At 36.8% G+C, this 23,302-nt stretch overlaps 1 protein-coding gene across 4 annotated transcripts; it reads left to right on the top strand.

Moving 5' to 3' along the window:
• Positions 1-5,447: 5,447 nt before the first annotated feature.
• LOC107720286 (trichohyalin-like) lies at positions 5,448-22,513 on the top strand. Of its 4 annotated transcripts, XM_016527964.1 has the most exons (13): positions 5,448-5,575; positions 10,219-10,345; positions 10,623-10,722; positions 10,820-10,905; positions 11,039-11,207; positions 11,288-11,467; positions 11,568-11,690; positions 11,843-11,955; positions 12,655-12,682; positions 12,767-12,869; positions 12,949-13,048; positions 13,225-16,582; positions 16,904-22,513. In XM_016527964.1, the coding sequence occupies exons 2-13, from the start codon at positions 10,220-10,222 to the stop codon at positions 21,949-21,951; spliced, it is 9,534 nt and encodes a 3,177-aa protein (XP_016383450.1). In that variant the 5' UTR covers positions 5,448-5,575; position 10,219; the 3' UTR covers positions 21,952-22,513. The 4 variants fall into 4 exon arrangements, with proteins under 4 accessions (XP_016383450.1, XP_016383449.1, XP_016383448.1 ...); XM_016527963.1 differs by having other exon boundaries at positions 12,773-12,869; positions 13,225-22,513; XM_016527962.1 differs by having other exon boundaries at positions 12,770-12,869; positions 13,225-22,513.
• Positions 22,514-23,302: the final 789 nt, after the last annotated feature.

Genomic DNA, 23,302 nt, shown 5'->3' with positions numbered 1-23,302 from the left:
AACATGATCTTTACTTAATATCCTAATAATTTTTGGCATAAAAGAAAAATCGATAATTTTGACCCATACAATGTATTTTTGGCTATTGCTACAAATATACCCCAGCGACTTAAGACTGGTTTTGTGGTCCAGGGTCACATATCTCCTTTTGAATTGGACTTTGAGCTTTGTAACTTTGCAGATCTTTTTTATGCTCAAACAGCAACATTACAGATTAACAAAAGCATAATAGGACCCCTTTAAAATTCAAGCGTTGCCAGTATTGTTCAAACATTTTTATGTTAAACATAAATAGAATTAATTAAGTAAGCTTGAGTAGCTTACATATTCATACGCATTAGATTTTATAACATAGGTAGGCTATGCAGTCAATGACGTCTTCATTTGGTGAAATTTGGGAGCGTATCATCTGTGAATCTGGAAATTCAAGTGTTACCAGTAGGGCTGTTCAAAGATTTGTTTATGCAAGCCATTCTTGTATGGAATGTGGATACTGTCTTTTGGATATGCCCAGAAAGTAGCCAGTCTAACCAACATAATATCTCTCATGTCCTATTATTTTGTCTGACATCAAACCAGACCAGAATGCAGCCCAACTCGCCTCACGGTTTTTGCCAAACCTGTTTGCATTAAAGAGAATCCCATCAGTTGTCTTATGAGATTGTATGGCTGAATTCAGCTAACACTAAGTCCACTGAAAGTACCTTGTTAAAAATGCTATGCTGACAGCTAACTGAAACGATGAAGACTGGCTTGTCAACTTTTTGTTTGTGCCCCTTTTTCTTTGAAACCTCAGGAAATGCCTATTCTCAATTTGAAATATACACAATGTGATGTCCTCAGTGGATTGTCCACAGCTCTTGATCAAAATTCTTGAAATTCCTGCGATGGACACACTAGAAGCCCCTCACAGTTATTGCAGCATTACAGCTTGTGTGGGTCTATTGTTTGAGCAATTCCAATAAGCTTCAAAGAAATGTGCCCTATCATGATCAACATGAGGGTGCTAATGTAACCCAACACCTAACTCTCCGTCTTAGCCACACAAAGATACAATTGTTGATGCAGCGGATCATTTTCTGGCCTCCCGTAATGGCTTCCTCTGCATTCTATAGGGTGGGCGTGCAGGTGGCGGAGTAATTAAGGAATATTGCAAGGTGGGCTTATCAATAAATTAAAACGAGGGGGCAGAGTTTCTTTCAATTATTGATATGAAGTCTTATGTATCCTCACTCTTCTTCTGCCCAGGTGGTTACAGGTCACTGACTCCACAGAGGGTGATAGTCAGTGGGGGAGAAGAACAGGCAGATAACCTGCAGTGTGAGGGCCACCGCGGCTTCCTGCACTCCTCGGTTAGTTATGAGAAGTGTATAAAGAGAGAAAGGAGAGGTAATGGAGAGGAAATATGTGAATGAAGACATTAAAGGAGGGTGGGGTTGAATAAATAAGCATTTACACTCCCATGTTCAGATGTTTTGCTTTGATTGAAACGTGCAGTGCTCATGTTTATTCAACGAAGTCAAACGGCACAAATAAATCAATGTATGGGAAACTGGTAATGTATATCGAAATATCGGAAATGTGTTTAAAAATCATATCACCGTTATTGAAAAAAATTATATCGCGATACATATTGATATTGAATTATTGTCCAGCCCTAGATCCAAGTATAGTCCAATCATGGTTTTGCTGAATATAAGGCATCTATGATCTCAGCACAAGAGTAATTTCTCATAAGTGTCAGGTTGGGTAATTTTTAAATACGTTTACAATAAATTTACACAAAATTAATAACTGAGGCCTGAATTCTGGGAAAGCAGTACTGTGTTGATATAATGTAAAGGAATTTTCCATATAGATTTTTCACAGGTTTTTTATATAGATTTTTACCAGTATTTTGAATTAAGCGTTGCCTCATGTTCAGTGTGTGTGTATATATATATATATATATATATATATACACAGTATATAGTACTGTAAGAAAATATATGTATTTTTCTTACTGTGTGATTAAACAGTGTGAATTTATTTTCCCCATGTTTATGTTTTAAACAGGTTCAGCAGTGGTCCATCAATCCAGTCATTTATTATAAGCATATAGGGTTCATTGGGGCTTGGGGTAATTTGTCTGTAGTGAGTGACTATAAGGTTTTCACAATTTCAAAACTAGCTAAATGGCTAAAGCTGTTAAACAACTGAACACAGACTAGCATATAACTGAAAGGCCGACTTATGGTCTCAGGACAAAGTGTAGGCTATATATTTAAAAAATGTCAGCTCGGGGCATGTTGTGAAATCTCTATTGAGGGTTTTATTATGTTTAAATCATATAAATGTATGCAATTTTTTATTACTTCTTAATTATTTGTATATCTATTTTTTGTTGTTGTTGTTTTTTTAATACAGAAATTTCCTTTCAAAAATTAATAACGCTTCCCTGACATTTTCCAGTCTGCAGGTTTAATAAGGGTAAATCAGCTGTACTTCAAACTCGTCACACCGTCTAAAACGAATTTTGCACGCCACCTAGTGACCATAAAAGGTACAGCGCAATAACGCTATGAAATGTATCATTTCTCACAATAAATCTAAAATAGAAAGAGATATGTAATTTCAAGAAAAAGGATTTTGTTCACTGATAAAATGGAATCAAGAAACAACTTTAAACATTTATAAATTACATTGATAAATTACATAAAACATCTTTTAAGTCACAAATGAAAAACTACCACAATCTCTTTTCATAGAAACTTGGCCTCACAGGTTTATAATTATTTGTTAATTTATAAATAAGTTATTTGACAAAATATTATACATATGGCAGAAACAAGATTATTATAATACAACTTATCCAAACAAACAAACTTTTATAGAGACTATTTAGACAATTTTATAGACTATTTATAATTATTTGTTAATTTATAAATAAGTTATTTGACAAAATATTATACATATGGCAGAAACAAGATTATTATAATACAAATTATCCAAACAAACAAACTTTTATAGAGACTATTTAGACAATTTTATAGACTAATGGCAGGAAAACTAGGCAATAACACATAATTTCTCTATAAAATAGACACAAATAAGACCTATAATAATAACACAATAGACCTTAATCAGAGTAATGCAATATTTAATTTTTGACAGGAATGAAAACAAGGCTGTGTGGGATAAAAGTGCAGTGTGTTTAAAGGATATTTTATTTATCATGATATAACAACATGCCAGTTGTTTAGCTAATTATCTTTTTCCAAAAAACTTTCAGTAAACAAACAAAAAAAAAGAATCCATAAAACAATTTTGAAAGTCGTGAGTTGTAAAAATTACATTAAGGATCTGTACAACATGTATGCAATTGCAATACAAGTACCCTCTCAGCTTTATTTTCATCTGTTTTAAATTCATTATGGAGTTTAACTTCATTGTTGACAGTTAAAGTACAGATCTATGAAATGAAGGTGCACAGCAAAGTTTAGTCTTGGACATGGTGCTTGACAAATGTTACTGTTGAAACTCTGAATTTTGATGCATGCTTTGTTGTCAAATCTGAACACAGTGTTGAGGTGCCGTCATAATGAGAGTTCCACCCATTCACTGCAATGGATGCATTGGTGACAAAGTGATGTAACATTAATTTCTCCAAATATGTCCCGATGAAGAAATAAACTCATCTACATCTTGGATGACCTGAGGGTAAGTAAATGTTCAGTGAATGTCATTTTTGGGTGAAATATTCTTTCAGTTGAAAATCACCTTTCTTTTGCGGTCATGAAACATTGTAACATTGTATGATTTTTTTCATGCTACTTTATTGTGGTTTTATTTGTCTGTAATTATAACACTTTTGGCTATTCATAGTGTCTCGTTTCTGGTTTAACCAATTCTGAATTTCAATCCCTTGTTACATGTAAAATAGATTTGTTTGTGATTTCTCTTTCCTGGGTATTTTATTTCTAGACAGTAACAAAACCCTTAAACACACTCTTACCAATGAACTAAAACTGTCAACACTAATTAATTCATTAACTTCACAAATTTTATAAATTTAACAACAGAAACTTACATGATTTATAACTGAATGTTCCTTTATAAGCATTATTTCAACTGTAACACACCCCAAAAGTAAGACACAATGAAACATTTTGATTCTATTTTCGCATAAAATGGTAAATATAGCAACAAAAGTGACCACTAATTTCGTCAACACTAGATGCTGTGTAGATGCTAGATGCTGTGTCAGCTGCATAAACTTAGCTTTTATGTTAAGACTGTGTCCTAAGAACTAGTTTGACCAACTAGCATAACCAAGGGTTGATCAAATTTTCTGATTCAACTTTATGTAACTAACTTAAAAAAGTTATTACCAGTATTAAAGAAAAAAACTTGTAAGACATTTTATGCAACCAGCCCCAGATCCTTCATTTACATTTTACATTACAAATTTGAGGTAATGGGATTTAATAACTTTGCAAAACAATGTTCTGTCAAACAAATTAAATGATAACATTTGCCTCACATGCTGATGGGGGTCTTTCTCTACTAACTATTTGTATGCTTTCTCTGTCTGTCTACTGGTCTTCTGAATCAGATTTCTTTCAGGTGAAGTCAGATTCTTCATTTGTGACTAGGCCTATGCAATTAGGCCTATACTCTTACATGATTTATAACTGAATGTTCCTTTATAAGCATTATTTCAACTGTAACACACCCCAAAAGTAAGACACAATGAAACATTTTGATTCTATTTTCGCATAAAATGGTAAATATAGCAACAAAAGTGACCACTAATTTCGTCAACACTAGATGCTGTGTAGATGCTAGATGCTGTGTCAGCTGCATAAACTTAGCTTTTATGTTAAGACTGTGTCCTAAGAACTAGTTTGACCAACTAGCATAACCAAGGGTTGATCAAATTTTCTGATTCAACTTTATGTAACTAACTTAAAAAAGTTATTACCAGTATTAAAGAAAAAAACTTGTAAGACATTTTATGCAACCAGCCCCAGATCCTTCATTTACATTTTACATTACAAATTTGAGGTAATGGGATTTAATAACTTTGCAAAACAATGTTCTGTCAAACAAATTAAATGATAACATTTGCCTCACATGCTGATGGGGGTCTTTAGCTCTACTAACTATTTGTATGCTTTCTCTGTCTGTCTACTGATCTTCTGGATCAGATTTCTTTCAGGAGAAGTCAGATTCTTCATTTGTGACTAGGCCTATGCAATTAGGCCTATACTCCTGAAGATATAGTTGATTAATTCTACTAATAACACATTTGTGTTTATTCTATTTCAAATAGGCCTACTACGTTTGTTTTGAATATCAAACGCGTTCCAGATTTAGTATGTAGGTTTTAGGCAGTGTGAATGTGATTGCATAACGCGATTGTGCGCTCATCTCCCGTTGGCTGCTCGTGCGCTTCTCAAAGTGGAGGGAGGGAGGGGGGCTCCAGCTCGCGCTTACATACACACAACTACTGTGTAACAGCCACGTAATATTCATCCACGGGGGTTTACGGGAATAAAAAATTATTATAATCGACGGAGTTTTTAAAAATCAGGTAAGTCCCCCGTTTTCTTTCTATGAAAAATGCTCTGTCGTTATTTTTCTTCTTCAAATCAACAATGTAATGGCGCGACGTGCCAAGTACGCATCAGCGCACTGGATTAGTGTTTGTTTACTAAGCTTCTTGCTCCTGCTCCAGTTCACCAGGTCCACTCTTTATGAGGAATGAATCATGCATTTTTATTTAAATACTTCACTTTTGCCCAAGTCTGGCCATTTGTATGTCGAGAATCATTTACGAATAAAAATTGTTTTAACAAAACAGTCTTTGCTGCAGAACTGCAGAACAGAGCACATCCAGAATGTTTAATTAAGTTAATTATTAATGACACATGTGCGCTGTGTTATGCAACTGCAAGCTTTTGGGGGCGGCATGCTTTATTAGCGTTTTACTTGACGAATCCTGCCCGGTCCAGCTCAAGTGTGAGCTTTAAATAGCTCGACAGGCCCACGTTCAAAACATAGATGTTTAAACACAAAAGATCATTTTTGCACATATGCACACGCACTGCACAGTTTTTACTCGGAAACCCTCTCGAAACACGCATTCAGGAACGTAGACAACGAGTTCCGAGCGAATATGTTCGTATAGATGTTTTTAAATGGTTTCCCGATAAATGTCTCTAGTTGAGATGGAGGAACGCGTGTATGAAGTATTGAATTAGTTTGTTTTGGATGGCTGTTTTGGTTCGTGGGACTTTAAATGCAGGGATTCCTCCTGCAGCTTGACGGGACACACACACCCACTCTGCTTTAGCGCGTTTAAAGTACACAGTGTTCAGAGCTTTTGTTAGGGGCCCCTTCACTGGTGACTCTGAAAACTTCAGATACTTTTGCTTGCTTTATGTTTTAGATAAAGCATTGTCTTTGCACGAAATTCCTCTGGAATTCAAGTTTTTTTTTTTGTCTTTGTGTGTCCTTTGATTTCTTCCTTCATTTAAGCTTTTTAAAAATAGTATGTCTATATATATTACAGTTGGTGGTATTGTTTAGGTGACTTCTCCCAAGTGTTATTGCAAAGTTTAGTTATTCTGCATAAATTAATACATTTATATAAATATGTTGTCATTCATTTATTAATAATTAATTAATTAATTTAAAAAGTTTTTATGCACACTGTGTCCTTGGATTTCTTCCTTCATTAAGCTTTTTAAAAATAGTATGTCTATATATATTACAGTTGGTGGTATTGTTTAGGTGACTTCTCCCAAGTGTTATTGCAATGTTTAGTTATTCTGCATAAATTAATACATTTATATAAATATGTTGTCATTCATTTATTCATTTATTAATAATTAATTTAAAAAGTTTTTATGCACACTGCAGATAAACATTATACCAAAGCTTTATCCCAAACTTTAGTGATGCTAAAATTGTTTCTGAACGTGTTTATTTAAAGAATGTTTATTGGTTGCTAAAGTATTTATTTATTTGTTAGTTAATTTGACCCTGGACCAGTGTTGCCAAGTCTGCTGTTTTCCCGTGGAATTGGGCTACTTTATCACTGTTGCCGCGGGTTGTTTTCATGTCCGTGGGTTGAAGCAACCCCAATAATGTGATATTTAGCCCCTAAAATGTGAATTTTACCAGGGGAACCCCACCAAAAAAAATATATATATATTTTACCCCTGGAACTGATTTTTACCGGGGGACCCCCGTCGAAATGCAATTGGCCAATTTTGGGCTAGTTTTGAGTAGCAATTGGGTGGGTCTTGTTGTGAAAGCCTGGCAACCCTGCACTGGACCACAAATCCAGTCATAAAATCAATTTTTTTAAATTGGGTTTTCCCGTGGAATTGGGCTACTTTATTACTGTTGCCGCGGGTTGTTTTCATGTCCGTGGGTTGAAGCAACCCCAATAATGTGATATTTAGCCCCTAAAATGTGAATTTTACCAGGGGAACCCCACCAAAAAATATATATATATTTTACCCCTGGAACAGATTTTTACCGGGGGACCCCCCTCGAAATGCCATTGGCCAATTTTGGGCTAGTTTTGAGTAGCAATTGGGTGGGTCTTGTTGTGAAAGCCTGGCAACCCTGCACTGGACCACAAATCCAGTCATAAAATCAATTTTTTTAAATTGAGATTTATACATAATCTGAAAGATTAAAAATAAGCTTTCCATTGATGTATGGTTTGTTAGGATAGGACAATATTTGGCCGAGATACAACTATTCGAAAATCTGGAATCTGAGGGTGAAAAAAAAAAAAGTCTAAATATTGAGAAAATCGCCTTTGAAGTTGTCCAAATTAAGCAGTGCATATTACTAATCAAAAATTAAGTTTTGATATATTTACAGTAGGAAATTTACTAAATATCTTCATGGATCATGATCTTTACTTAATATCCTAAAAGCATAAAAGAAATATCTATAATTTTGACCCATACAATGTATTATCGTTGGCTATTGCTACAAATATACCCCAGCGACTTAAGACTGGATTTGTGGTCCAGGGTCACATATTTTAGTGCATGCTGCAGATAAATGTTAAGACAAGTCCATTAGCACATGCACTGATGTAGAATTTCTGCACGACTTGTTTTCATATTGGCCTACAATGTCACATGTAAATGCCATGTGCAAAGCACCTCCTATTTTACATGAATGTGGGCAATGTTGTATTAAATTTGTTCTGTAAAATACAGTTCATAAAAGTTTGCTGCTCTTCTATAGAGAATAAAGTAATGTAATACGTTTTTGAAATTTGGAGAGCAACTTTTGAATCTGGTAAATTTGATACCTTTGAATGAATTGATCATATGAATCCACATGACTGGCTTGCTAAAGACAGGAGTTCATTTGAAGTTGACATAGACTTGCCATCAGTGTCATTAATCAAGCACATCATGATATAAGTACGTTGAGAAGCTAGGTAGCTACTGTTATGTTTGATAACTTCCAGTTAACCAGATTGCACGCTGGTTGTGCAGTTGTAGTTCACAACGAGCATGTTTCTGCAAAGAGCCAATATTCATATCCAGTTGCCCTGCAGGTGTGTACGTGAGTGAGGTGTTCATCTGGTTCTCAGCAAACCCAAACACACAGACACGCACAAAGCTTGCTTTTCTGCCTCACTGGTAATGTTGCCTGACAGAAGGGCCATTGACTAATTCATAAGGCAGCCCTTAACTGTTTTTCCTATCAAATATATTCACTGTAGAGGCACAAACATGAACAAACCCACTTTGTTATGAGGCTTACTAACAAACACATTCTTGTATTGACTGGTTCAGACACAAGCTAACATCCAGTCTGTGCTCTAAAGGCATAATTCATTACATATCATTCTTGTAGCTCCTTGAGTGTATGCTTTGTATTGAATGTTTTACAGTTACTGTCATTTCTCAGTGGGATTTGCACTTTCAAAGGTGGTATGTAGAGACCGTGAAGAGACAGATGATACATACAACAAGTATGTAATTACACATGTGATCTTTAAGGCAACTATATGAGCATTAAACAAATGTGCCAAACCAGGAAAGAGGCCCACAACACAGACAGCTTTGTTTGTTTTGTGTGTATGTTACATACATTGCTCCTCCTACTTCTATGTTCTTCAACTCCAGGACTCTCTCTATATTTCTGCAGAGCTACTTGGTATGAAATGTGAGAACTACTAACGTTTATGTGGTTGAGTTGAGCTGGAAGTGTGGCACACCAGAATACCTTAAGCTATCCATGATATGTTTTTCAATAATCTTCTAGAGCGGCTGTCAGTTCTATCACTCAAGGGCAATTCTAAGCCTTATGTCGCAAGCAGCATTTAGCACATTCTAAAAAGCCACAGTTAAAGCGGTAGATACATTTAAACAGATATTAAGCACCTTGCTTTGTACTAGTTAGAGGCCAATGTGCCATTTGTGATAAGGAGATCTACAGTGAACAAAGGATTTCAGAACGTTTTTGGTTTGTGACTCCATATTGAATCTATCTTTAAAATCATGTTTTTCTAAGTTGAAAAGGTCTGTTTGGTTATTTAAACATTTTTTAAATGCATATTTTGCCATTCAAACAAAGTGATGTTTCACCATGCTCATCAGGAATGCTACAACGACATAATCTGTCACACTCACCATACAAAGTAATACATTGCTTATTGTAGATTTGTTTCAAGACCGAGTTCTGTTCTGTTGAGAATTTGGAAAATTGTCTCTTACAAACTTTTGTTCTTTCGAGGTCTCACGGTTTCCACAAAAAAACATTAAGCAGCACAACTGTTTTTAACACTAATAATAATAAGACATGTTTCTTGAGCACCAAATCAGCATATTAGTATGATTTCTGAATTTATGTTACACAGAAGACTGGAGTAATGGCTGCTGAAAATTCAGCTTTACCATCACAGGAAAAAAAAAAAAGGCACTTTAAAATATATTCAAATAGAAAATTAAATTGAAATGAAATTTGATTTGAATTTTAATCGGAAATTAAATGAAAATAAAGTTGTACTGCATTTTGATTAAATGCAGCCTTGGTGACCATGTTTTATCTACCAGTAAATGTTGGTCCAAAAGCTATGAAACATGGGTTATAAGCAGTCATTATCATTTGGGACTTCCATACAGTAAATGTACATGCATTTTTAGATATTATATGAGGGGTATTTTTTTAAACAAATGTTTTCTTCCATAGGATGGCATTTCCTGTAGATATTCTGACAAATGTGGATCATGAGACCTTAGAGCTAACAGCTGAGGAATACATGTCTCAGCTCCCCTACAGAAATACAGAGTACTTCAGCCTCTCTGATTCCGAACAGGTAAGGTGAACAAGTATATTGTCTGCAAATCTTCCCTCCAAAATGTATATATATATATATAAGGTTAAAAATTGTTCCCTTTAAATAAGTAAATACTTTTATTATTCAAAATAAAGGATTAAGGACAAATTATGTTTTCGGAATATTGACTTTGTGTGTTTTCCCAAAGAATCCTATTTTTTTAACAAGGTGTCGAATGCATTTGCACAATGTGACTTTAAAACATTTTGTTATGACAAACATTTTCACATTTTCAATTATGTTCCCTCGGTGACAGATAGAAGTTGGACTCTGCAATGTGAGTTTTGTCCCTCTATATGGAACAGATACTGAAAAAAAGCTCCTTGCGTTGTTCTCACCTGATGACTCGAACACAAGTAATATAGTCAAAAGTGATGAAAACCAGAAATTTTTTTTAACATGTTGTGATGCTAACACTGTATTTTTTAACAGATTTATTACAATAATCTGCAGTTGTAGGTCTATATTTGCTGGATCGGTGGTGGGGGGTTGAAGATGTTCTTAAAACAGCAGAGCCCTCAAGAACAGGCCTGATCAAGGTCAGTGTTTTCTAATTTTATGCAAGGCCAGTAATGCTTCAATCAATGACCTAATGTGTCATCATTAGCAAATTGGTTTCTTTTGCAAATATGTATAAGTAAATGTTAATAACTAGTGCCATATTTTTTCCAGGTCAGCACACTTGGGGAAAGGATAGTCCTATATGTTCTCAACAGAATTGTGTTGAGAAATGAGAAGAGCGGTGAAGATGTTTTCTTTCTCTGTCATTGTGAGCGTGAAGCTGCAAAAATACTATGGGAGGATGGAGAGGCCATTGGCTTTTACTCATTCAAACCCAAAGGCAATGACAGTTCCTTCAAAGCCTCATGTACAATTTCATACCTTACTTGTTGGTTACTTCATATTTCTCTTCACTTACAGGTAGCTTATGCAGAAACTTCGTGACCCAATGCTATCAACTTCCTGTAATGGACACAATATTTGTCAGGAAGTGTCACCGGGGCCAGGGTCATGCCATAAAGATACTGGAAGACTTTGTTGGTAGCTTCAGAAATGAGTACATAGGGTTAAAATTTCCTCTTTCAGAAGCTATTTATAAAGGTATAGAAGCAGACCTACAGTCCGGTCAAATGTCACATTTTCTCATATAACAGATATTATTCTTGGTTTCTATGCTTGGCATCTACCTCTTTCTTTACAGTTTGTGAAAAGTACTTCAGTAGATATCCAGCAGACAAGGAGCTTCTGTGGGAAGTAGAGAAAATAGGAAGCCCTTTCCAGAGAATTCTAATAGCCAACAGGTTACAGAAGTTGAAGCTAAAGGGTAAGAAAAATATCTGTATTTTTAGTTTCCGTGATATGGAAATATTGATATTTGTAATTATTTGTGATGATGAATTTAATGAATTAATTGGCATTTCGTGTAATTAATTGAAAGGGATTTATAGTCCTAATAATGTGATACGTCTTTAACAGAGAAGGACCAGGTTGTGAGCAAACTGAATTTTGACGAAGGTGATGCCACTGCTCCGATGGAAATTGAGATCACAAAAATTCAGGAAACCACTGAATATACAGTGGAGATTGTGGTACTCTAATTTCTGTTACTTTTGTGTTAATTAACTTTGTTTTGACAGAACATTTATTCAGTTAACTTTCCTATTTGATTTAAAATTGATTTGGGAAATTCAGACCATTTCAAATACAATACGATTTATAGGATTTTTAAAATATTTCTCCTAATGTATCATAGGCAAGGAAAAGAAGAAAAGCTTCAGATTGTTTATTGTACCAAAAGTGTCTCGAAAGGAAACCCATTACTAACATGAGCATATAGGTTACTTGGAATACAACAGAGAATGTAAAACTAACAAACAGTGTTTGTGAGTGACCAGAGATGCATATTACTTAGAAAAAATTTAATCAGTAACTTTAATCCAAATATCACAACATGAAAGTATCATTATCTCACTACAATTTACTTTTAGATTATCTCAAGACTACATGTGTAAGTACAAGAGAAAACAAATATCGATAATTAAACTTCAAATGATTTCTGCATGCAGTTGTGCCCACATAATTAGTTGGCAACTAATTCGATTTTTAGCATTTTGATTATTATATACAGTAAATGTTAAGATCGATGCATGTGATTGCATCAAGGCAATGGCTGAATGGTTAAACTCATATTAACTGACTGCTAGTTTGGATAACAAAATTACTGTATATACAGTAATATTACAAAGTGAATCTTATATCTAACATTGATATCAACTTTCAAATTTTAGGAGGAGACCATCATAGACATCACCAAAGGCAAGTATAAATTGTTGGTTGAACAATAATTTGCTCAAAAAAGTCTCTTCAGCTGAATCTAGCTGATGTTTGTCACTGTTACAAAAGTAGATGACATACCTGTCACAAGGCGTGGCAGAGGTAGCAACCTGAAACGAAGAGCTATCAGAGAAAATTCAGAGGAGAGGCTTTCAGGGAACATAATCAGGTAACATATTATTTGTCAGCAGAATACATAACAGTATTGATTACTACATTATGTATATAAATAACTATGTCTCACAAAGGGTGGAAGACATTGAGGCAGGAGTTGAAAGTTCAGTCGAGGTGGCAGCCGTGGAAAATCTTAACACTTTTTCTGTAAAAGAATCAGAAACAGTACTCAGGGTATGTATTCAACTGAATAAACATCATGTTTGCTTCAGTAATAACAGCTTGAACATAATAATAATGTTCAAGCTGTTATTACTGAAGCAAACGTGACTTTGTTTTCTTAAAATGGCCTTTTGTAATTTTCACACTTTCAGTTCATTAATTAACATCTCTCTTCTCTAATTTGGCAGAGCTCAGTAGACACTGTAACTGCAACTGTGACCAACTTTGCAGAGTTTAGAGGATCACAAAAAGAGGAGACACGTGAAATTGAAAACGACATTGTCACAGCTACATCAGAGGGGAGTCCAGTCACCCACCTCACCACAGCTGGGGAAATAAAGAACCAAAGAGGTAGTAAAGAGGAATGTGAAATGGTTATTAAGGAGTACACTATAGATATACAAGGAGCCACTATAGGGTCTATTGACCAAAACCAACTTCAGTCTGTGGTGGACGTAGAAATTGTTAAGATGAGTACAGGAACTGAAGAGGGAAAAAATGAAAATTTAGGAAAGAACGAAGAGGTTGAGGAAGATGAACCTGTGTGTGAGGCAGAGATGGAGGAAATAAAACAAATGCCAGATGAACCGAAAGAGGAAAAAACTGCGAGTGAGGTGGCCGAGCAATCAGAGACTCGTGCTAAATCAACAGAAAAAGTACAAACACACTGGGATATGGAAATAACAGAGAATAAAGAAAGAGCAGAAGATGAGGTTATGGCAGAAAGTGAAAAGGACCTAATTGAGGAAAACAGAGATGAAAACACAGGCCAAGAGAAAAGTGAACCAAAGGATGAAGACACAGTTTTGCAACAGTTTGTGGAAGTTAAAGACCAGATAGAGATGGAGGCAGATTCTGTGAGAGAGGTCCTTACTACTGAAGAGATCTTATGTGACCAGCCCAAACAAAATGAGGCTGAAACAGAAGTCCCTGAACCAAACCAAACAATGACAAACAAGGATACACTAATTGAAAAAGCAAGTAAACATACTTTAGGCCCTGATGAGCCAGAACAGGACTTCAACAAGAGAACATCAGGTTTAACTCCTTCAAGGAAGTCCAAAAGACTCAGGCATCAGCCTGCTGAAACAGATCTTGCAACTACAAAGTCTGTGAAAACAGGCCAACAAAGATCCAAACATCACAGCAAAGTAATTATGCAAGATGAAGATACTGAACAATCAACAGATGAACCTGAACATGATGTTTCTGAGGTTATGGAAAAGATACAAGAAGCTCAAATTGAAAATAAGGTAGAGTCTGAGGTTGAGGAATACAAAGAAAAAGACATGCTTACAGTGGAAACTGTGTCTACTATGGACGTTGAAATTACACAGGTTGAGGAAACTGTATTTCCTGAAGTTTCTGAATTAGTGGAAAGAAACGAAACAGATCAAGAAGAAGCACCACTACAGTCGTCTGTAGAGCCTCCTGAGATACAGGAATCAAAAACAACACCTGAAGAGGATGAGGAGACAGTGGAGAATAGCACTGAGATGTTGACATTGAGTGAAGCCAAAGTTGTGCTTGTAGATCTGCATGAATGTTCTCCTAAGGAGGCAGGTGATAATCATGGAGAGATCGGTATTCCTGAACAAGAGGAAATTAAACTCACCATGTCATCTGAGCTACAAGCAACTGAAGAAAATATGAGAAAAGAAGAACAAGATGGTACATTAGACACCAAACCCATGGAAGAACCAGCCTGTACTACTACAACAGAAGGATATGTTGTAGCAGCTGATGCCAACAGAACTCCAGAACAATCAACTGCATACAAAGATCAAGAGTATGAGCCAGAATCAGAAACCACAGAGGCTGTTCTTCTAAGCCAAGTTGAGGTACCAGAGATAACGGACACTGAACAAGATAAAGAGGATAAGCAAGATTTGTATGAGGCAGACAAGTTTCCCATGCAAGGCAAACAAACTCAAAAGAAAGGCTCTATCGACATCCCAAGTAGATCCACAAGACTTAAAGATCAGCCTGTTGACCCTGGGGTGACAGTTAGATGTCTTAGGAGCACTTTGAAACCAGTCAAGATCACCCCTGTTAGGAGATCTACACGTAGCAAAGCAGTGATTCAACAGGTGGAAAGTGTTGAGCCTCAAGTTGATGCAAAACTCAGGACTGATGAAAACCCTGAGAGGGATGAACTTATTGTGGAGGATGTAAGTCCAGAGGAGAATGAAATGGCAAACACAAATGCTGATGAAACTGCAAGTGTTGAATGTGGAAGCTCTGAAATCCTTAGAGCTGCAGAAATAGATGATAAAGAGAAAGAACCTCAGATTACAAAGGTTACTGAGGAAATCCCACTTATAGCAACAGAAGCTAAGGAGGATGTATTAGAAAACAGAGTTGAAGACATCAAAAATATTGAGAACAAGGAAGCAAATTTAGCTGGACAATTGGACCGTGACATAGGGATGAGCAGTCTTGCTCAGGAGGTACATGTCCAGGAAGAAGAGGTGCCAATCAGCACAGAAAGACATCTCAGACGTAGAACAATAAGAGTTCAGACTCCACTGACAAGGAAATCTAGATGTGCACAGAAACAAAAAGCTGAAGCAGATGTTGAACATCAGGAAAGACACACAGTGGTGAGCAAGAATAAAACTGATACAATATTGATGACAAAAGAGAGAGAGGATGAAATGGGTCAAGATGTCAACAAGATGGAGAACAAAGAAGAACATTTCGCTGAGTTGGAGCCAGTGGAAGAACCAAACATGAGTAGAAATGAATATGAAAAAACATCAGCAATAACAGAAGAGACTGTGGATGGCTGTATACCAATTATTACAACCGAGGCCAGTTTGGAAAGTCTTGATGAAATAGTAAACACAAATACTGAGGAAACTGCCGTTCCAGAGAGTTCCGGACTACCTTTAGGTGTAGAAATAGATGATCAGGAGAAAAAAATTCAGATTGTTGATGGTCCTGAAAAAAAGGTCTCACTTGTAGAACCTGGTAAGGAGGTAGAGAATGATGATGGTACTCCAGCAATAAAATTACAAAAAGCCACAGTAGTACTTGTGGATTTGAGCAGACTTTCCCAAAATACAGAAAGAGAGGGTGAGGCTTCAGAAGACCTGACACATTTCCAAACGGAGGAAAAACTGGAACTGTATGAACCAGATACAAGTGAACAAGAACTGTCTAATCTGGCATTAGAAGAGGAGGAACAACAAGAAGAAGTACAAACACAGGAAGACACTGAAAAGACCCCTGAGGAAGAGAAAATGGAGGAAGAAAACACAGTTGAAGAGCAGAACAAACTCGATAAACAAGACATGACATTTGAAGAGCAAAAGCCAACTGAAGATTTGGCCACAATGCCAGCTGAGGGCAGCCTGGTGGAAAGCAATAAAATTGAAAATAAACAGAATGAGGATGAAGGGGTGAGCGGTCTTGCCCAGGAGAATGCTGTTCAAGAAAACTTAGAAGAGGAGGCACCAGTCAGCACACAGCGAAGTCTTAGACGAAGAACAAAAAGAGTTCAGTCTCCACCAAGAAGAAAATCTAGACGTATACAAAAACAAGGGGCTGACGTAGAAGTTTATAGGGCTGTAGGTGAGGATGTGGAAGAAGCAGTAAATTCTGGAGAGCATCCTGAAAAAACAACAACAATGGCAGATGAAAGAAATATAATTCATGAGGCAGAAAAAGATCACAATATTACTTTAAAAGAAAAGCCAACAGACAGTGACATAGAAATGAGTGTTCTTGCTCAGGAGGCACCAGAAACTGACCAGGAAGTCTTAGAAGAGGAGGCATCAGTCAGCACAGAGAGAAGTCTCAGGCGTAGAACAATAAAAATTCAGTCTCCACCAAGAAGAAAATCGAGACGTATGCAAAAACAAGGGGCTGACGTTTCTGAAGATAAAACTGAAATAGTCCTAATAACAGAAACGGAAGCTGATGAGGTGGATCAAGGTGTAGAAATAGTTGATAAAGAGAAAGCGCCTCAAACATCAATTATAGATGCTACTGAGAAGGTGATCCCACTCGTAGAAGCAGAACCTGAAGATAATGTTGTAGAACAAGGAGTTGAAGAAATCAACAAGTTGGAGAACAAGGAAGCAAATTTAGCTGTGACTAGAGACACAGGTGAGGAGACATCTGAGGTGGGAGAAGAGGCCAATTTAGAGCAACAACAAAATGAGCCACTGGTTAAAAATGACAAAGAAACAGCTGAGACAGAAACATCCATGGAGTTTGCCCCAGTTGTTAGCAAAGAGCAAACATTCATTGTAGGGGGGACCACCATCCAAATAGAGAAGGAGGTCTCACGGGTCTCACTTGTAGAAGCAGAACCTGATGAGGAGGGAGAAAAAGATGATGGCACTCCAGTAATACAACTGCAGAAAGCCACAGTAGTACTTGTAGATTTAAACAAACTTTCCCAAAATACAGAAGGAGAGAGTGACACTCCAGAAGTCCTGACACATTCCCAGACAGAGGAAAAACTGGAACAAGATAAACCAGATAATAGTGAATATCAACTATGTAATCTGACATCAGAAGAGGAAGAACAGCTAGAACAACTAAAAAAAGAGGAAGATACTGAAAAGACCCCTGAGAAAGACAAAATGGAGGATGATAACACAGTTGAAGAACAGAATGAACCCAATAAACAAGACATGATATTTGAGGAGCAAAAACCAACAGAAGATTTGGAAGAACAAAATGACTTAAAAGTGACAGAGATCGTAGAAGTTTATAGGGCTGTAGATGAGAATGTGGAAGAAGCAGTAAATTCTGGAGAGCATCCTGAAAAAACAACAACAATGGCAGATGAAACAAATATAATTCAGGAGGCAGAAAAAGATCACAATATTACTTTAAAAGAAAAGCCAACAGACAGTGACATAGAAATGAGTGTTCTTGCTCAGGAGGCACCAGAAACTGACCAGGAAGTCTTAGAAGAGGAGGCATCAGTCAGCACAGAGAGAAGTCTCAGGCGTAGAACAATACAAATTCAGTCTCCACCTAGAAGAAAATCGAGACGTTTACAAAAACAAGGGGCTGAAGCTTTTGAAGATAAAACTAGAAACATCCCAATAAGAGGAAAGGTAGTTGATGAAATGCAGGAAACACTTAAGAAATCAACTGTAGAGGCTACTGAGCTCATCCCATTTGTAGAAGCAGAACCTGAAGATAATATAGCAGAAAAAGGAGTTGAAGAAATCAACAAGATGGAGGACAAGGAAACAAATTTAGCTGTGACAAGAGACACAGATGAGGAGACACCTGAGGTGGACGAAGAAGCCAATTTAGAGCAACAACAAAATGAGCCATTGGTTAAAAATGACAAAGAAACAACGGAGACAGAAAAATCCATGGAGATTGACCTAGTGGTTGGCAAAGAGCAAACATTCATTGTAGGGGGGACCACCATCCAAATAGAGAAGGAGGTCACACGGGATGAGGAGGTAGAAAAAGATGATGGTACTCCAGTAATACAACTGCAGATTGACCCTGTGGTTAGCAAGGAGCCAACATACGTTGTAGGAGGGACCACCATTCAAATAGAGGAGAAATTCTCACAGGGGGAAAGCACAGAAACCGATCAAAGTGACAATGAAAGGATCACAAGGGGAAGTCTCAGGCTCAGTGCGAAATCAGTCACAGCTACACAGAAGACAAGAACATCTACACGTCTCCACAAAGTAGAGTTGGACCCAGTGAAAGAGACAAATATGAGTAGAAATGAACATGAAGAAACCTCAGCAACAACGGAAGAGACTGTGAATGTGTGTATGCCAATAATTACAGTAGAGAGCAACTTGGAAAGTCTTGATGAAATAGCAAATACAAATGTTGAAGAAACTACAGCTGTTGAACCTGAGACTTCTGAACTGCTGATGGGTGAAGAAATAAATGATAAAGAGGAGCCCTCTCAGATTGTAAAGGAGGTCCCACCTAAAGAAGCAGAACCTGATGAGGAGGTAGAGAAAGATGATGGTACTCCAGTAATACTGCAAACAGACACACTATTACTTGTAGATTTAAACAAACTTTCTCAAAATACAGAAGAACAGACTGACACTCCAGATGTCCTGACACCTTTTCACACAGAGGAACAACTGGAACTGTATGAACCAGATAAAAGTGAATATCAACTATGTAACCTGATATCAGAAGAGGACAAACAAGACATGACAGTTGAGGGGCAAAAACCAACAGACGATTTGTTAGGACAGAATGATGTAAAGGAGAGAGAGAATGTAGAGGAATATAAGATGGTCATAGATGAAGATGTGGAAGAAAGTGTAACATCTGGAGAACATCCAAAAGCAACAACAATTGAAGACAAAACAAATATAATTCAGGAGACAGAAAATAATCAAGATATTTCTTTAAAAGAGAAACAAATGGATAGTGACCTAGAGATGAGAAGTCTTGCTCAGGAGGCACCAGAAACTGTTCAGGAAGTCTTAGAAGAGGAGGCGTCAGTCAACACAGAGAGAAGTCTCAGGCGTAGAACAGTAAAAATTCAGTCTCCACCAATAAAGAAATCTAGACGAGCACAAAGACAAGAGGCTGAAGTTTTTGAAGATAAAACTGTAACAGTCCAACTAACAGGAAAAGGAGATGAAGAAGTGCATAAAGAAGGAACAGAAATAGATCAAGAGGAAATACTTCAAAAAACAACTGTAGAAGCTACTGAGAACATTGTCTCACTTATAGAAGGAGCACCTGATGAGAATGTAATAGAAAAAGGATTTGAAGAAATTAACAACATGGAGAACAAGGAAACAAATTTAGGGAATGAGGCAACCCGTGAGATGGAAAGAGACAAAGTCAATTTAGAGCAACAGGAAAATGAGCTATCTGTTGAAAATGAGAAAGAAACAGAAAAACCCACGGGGATGGATGAAGTTTCGGTGGTTGACAAGGAGCAAACATACGTTTTAGAGGAGACACCCATTCAAGCAGAGGAAGAGATCTTGCAGGTGGAAAGCTCTGAAACCAATGAAAATAAAAGTGAAAGGACGACAAGGAGAAGCCTAAGGATCAATTCACAATCCATCACATCTACACAGAAGACCAGAAAATCTGCACGTCTCAACAAAGCAGAGTTGGAACCAGTAAAAGAAGCAAAGATGAGTAGAAATGAAGAAACTTCTTCAATGACAGCAAAGACGGTAAATGTCTGTGTACCGGTCACCGTTGAGACCAATGTGGAAAATCTTGATGAAGATAGAGATGCGAGTAAAAGGGAGGAAATTACTTCAGATGAGCAAGACATAGACATATCAAATGATAAGGGAAGGGTGGATGAAGCTTTGCCTGAAATATCTACAGATGTTGAAGAAGAGGAGACTATGACCTTAATTAAAATAACTGAAAATGAAATTCTGCTGGAAATGGATAAAATGCAAAAAGATGTAGAGGGGGGAGTTCAGGAAGAAAAAAAAGCAGAGCCTTCACAGGAAAACACAGAGCAGCAACAAGAAGAAGCAGTGTCACTGGGTGAAAATGTGGGGGAAACCGATCTGACAAATGAATTTAAGACAACAGCTGTGGAGGAGAAGGTTGCTTTAGAAAACTCAGAGCAAGAAGCAGCTTTCATTACAAGAAGCCTCAGATACCGAACAGTAACAGTCCAATCTACACCAAGAAGTAAATCAAAACACCTCCACAGACAAGAGCTGGAGTCAGAAAGAGAAACTGATCATTTAAATGTCCCTACAGGGAAGGAGAATGAGGCATTAATTGCTGAGGACAGCACTGCTGAATTTGAAAATTTGGAGACAAAAGAGGGAGAGGGCGTAATTGAGACAAATACAGACGGAAAGTCAGAAAACACAGGGACAAAAGATGATACTAAGGAGAAAGGAAACAAAATTCTGTTTGAAATCATGGAAAGTAACAGTGGCGGCCAGGTAAACACTGAACAGAACAAAGCTCAAGAAGAAAATCTTGAGAGAGAAGATATGCCGATGCTTAATGAACAGGAGGAGGAAGAGGTTTCCAGTGTACAGAAGGAAGCAAAACCACTCCAAGAAAGAGAAAATGAGGGAGCCGCAGAAGGTGTGCAAGGAAGATCTGCTGATTTGGAGGAAAAAGCAGTGGAAATGAGATCCCTGAGAAAAAGAATGACTGTAGAAACAGCTGCTCCAAGGAAATCTAAACGTCTTCGTAAACAAGAGCATGATGACGATAGTGAGCAAGTCAAGGAGGCAGTTATGGGACAAACTGACTCAGTAGAAGTGACATTTACAGAAGACAGTGTAGAGCTGAGGTCAGATGCAACTGCAGCAGTTTTTGAGGGAAGTCATTTGGGTGAAGAAACACTACAAAAAATACAGAAAAATGCACAAGGGACTAAATCTGATGGAGAATGCAATGTACATAAAGACACAGAGCCAGGTGCAGGTGAATCTCAAGAGGAGCAAAAACAGAGCAGATTAAATAAAACCCAGACTGATGAGGATAAAAAAGAGGTTATGACAGATGAAATAATAGAGGAAGTGATAGAGCAACATGTAGATGTTGAGTCCAGTACAAATGAGGGCATCACTTTAGCGTTGGAGGTAGAGGAAACTTCTGATCAAGAAGAAAACAAAGTAGATGAGCAGAGCAGAGTGGTGATGGAGGCTCCAAAAGAGATATCCCCATCTGTAGAAAAATATGAGAAAGGTGAAGAAAATATCTCTGATGACGATGAGAAAGGTCTTTCCATTGGAAAGCATGTTGTTCAGAGTAGCTCAACTACTGCTTCAACCAGACGAAAATCAATGAGGCTACAAATGCATGAATCCAAAAAGAAGGAAGATGAATCAGATTCTGAATCAGAAGTAGAACGAACAGCGAAACAGAGACATCAGAGGAAAAGAAAAGCCATTACTGACTCAACATCAGCACGCAGATCAAAACGCCATGTTAGGGCAAGAATTGTTTAGCAGATTAGTGATTTGTGGCTCTTGTGTTAGTACAAGCCTCCTATGCATTGCTTAAGGGACCAGCCAATTATATACATAATGTGAAATTTTCTATTACATTTTCATATGCAAAATAATGCAAACTATTTTCAACAACTATATTTTGTATTTTTTTCTGAAATATTTGGGATTTTATAAAACGGGTGTTTCTTGAAATTAGGATTGACTGAAATATGCATGCTCAGTGTAACATTTAGTTGATAAATGTCTAACTATATCTTTAGTTTAGACACTTTTTTTCATTTTTCTTCTATATTATGCATTGCAAATACATTATAGAGGTAGTTTTTAATGTGTAGCACTATTTTTATATTCAGTTAAATGAAACATGCAACAGTCCACTCCACTGCATTCAGTTTGGTTCTGGATTGGATGCTAAATTGATCTAATTCGTTCCTTATTTTTAGAGTACACAGGTGCTCACACAGCATAGGTGTTCGTTTGAAACATTTTTCCAATGTGCATTACACTCTTAAAAATAAAGGTGCTTCACGATGCCATAGAAGAACCTTTTTGTCTAAATGGTTCCATAAAGAACCTTTAACATCTGAAGAACCTTTCTGTTTCACAAAAGGTTCTTTGTGGTGAAAGAAGGTTCTTCAGATTATAAAAAGGTAAGAAAGAGATGGTTCTTTAAAGAACCTTTGACTGAATGGTTCTTTGTGGAACCAAAAATTGTTCTTCTATGGCATCGCTGTGAAGAACCTTTTAAGCACCTTTATTTTTAAGAGTGTACGTGCTTCTGTTACATACCATGTACCTTTCAAATGTGAATTTGTGACACGTTTTGTGATTGCATATCCCCAAATTATAGAGTATCTGCCACAACTGCCCTTGTTTTTATTGCCAAGAAAATTCTTTCTTTGCTGTGAGATTCAAATAAGACTTAATACAATTCAATGTATTTTGTAACTGCAACCTTTTTAGCATTATTATAATATCTTTTAAGTAGCAAATGTTTGTGAATGTGTAATGATATGGGTTTGTTGTTTATTTTACACTCCATTCTGTTAGCAGAGCAGTTCAGGTAGCTTCACGTTTCATCAATGTTGAAATGCAAAAATAATTACTTTCTTTCTTTGACCTCTGTGATTGTCCTGTGAAAATATTTCCCTGAACGGTGATTTGTCAGTTGCTTTTTCTTAAATGTTTAAATAAAGTAATGAATTATTAAGGTTATTTGAACTTATTTGTGTCAGTTGTATGTTGGGATAGGCTTCAGCAACCCCATGACCCTACAGCACATAAAACAAGTGATTTGGAAAAAGGATGGATCAATGGATGTGTCAGTTGTTTCACACACTTACAGTAT

The sequence above is a fragment of the Sinocyclocheilus rhinocerous genome, unplaced genomic scaffold (genome assembly GCF_001515625.1).
Source record: "Sinocyclocheilus rhinocerous isolate Xijiao unplaced genomic scaffold, SAMN03320098_v1.1 scaffold62, whole genome shotgun sequence".
NCBI lineage: Eukaryota > Metazoa > Chordata > Actinopteri > Cypriniformes > Cyprinidae > Sinocyclocheilus > Sinocyclocheilus rhinocerous.
This window is presented reverse-complemented; position numbering and strand designations above follow the sequence as displayed.

Bases quoted from the DNA above. Each gene is read 5' to 3' on its own strand.
- LOC107720286 (XM_016527961.1), top strand. From the start codon at position 10,220: ATGGCATTTCCTGTAGATATTCTGACAAATGTGGATCATGAGACCTTA. The intron at 10,346-10,622 runs GTAAGGTGAACA...CCTCGGTGACAG, and splicing joins GCCTCTCTGATTCCGAACAG to ATAGAAGTTGGACTCTGCAA. The intron at 11,956-12,654 runs GTACTCTAATTT...TTCAAATTTTAG, and splicing joins AATATACAGTGGAGATTGTG to GAGGAGACCATCATAGACAT.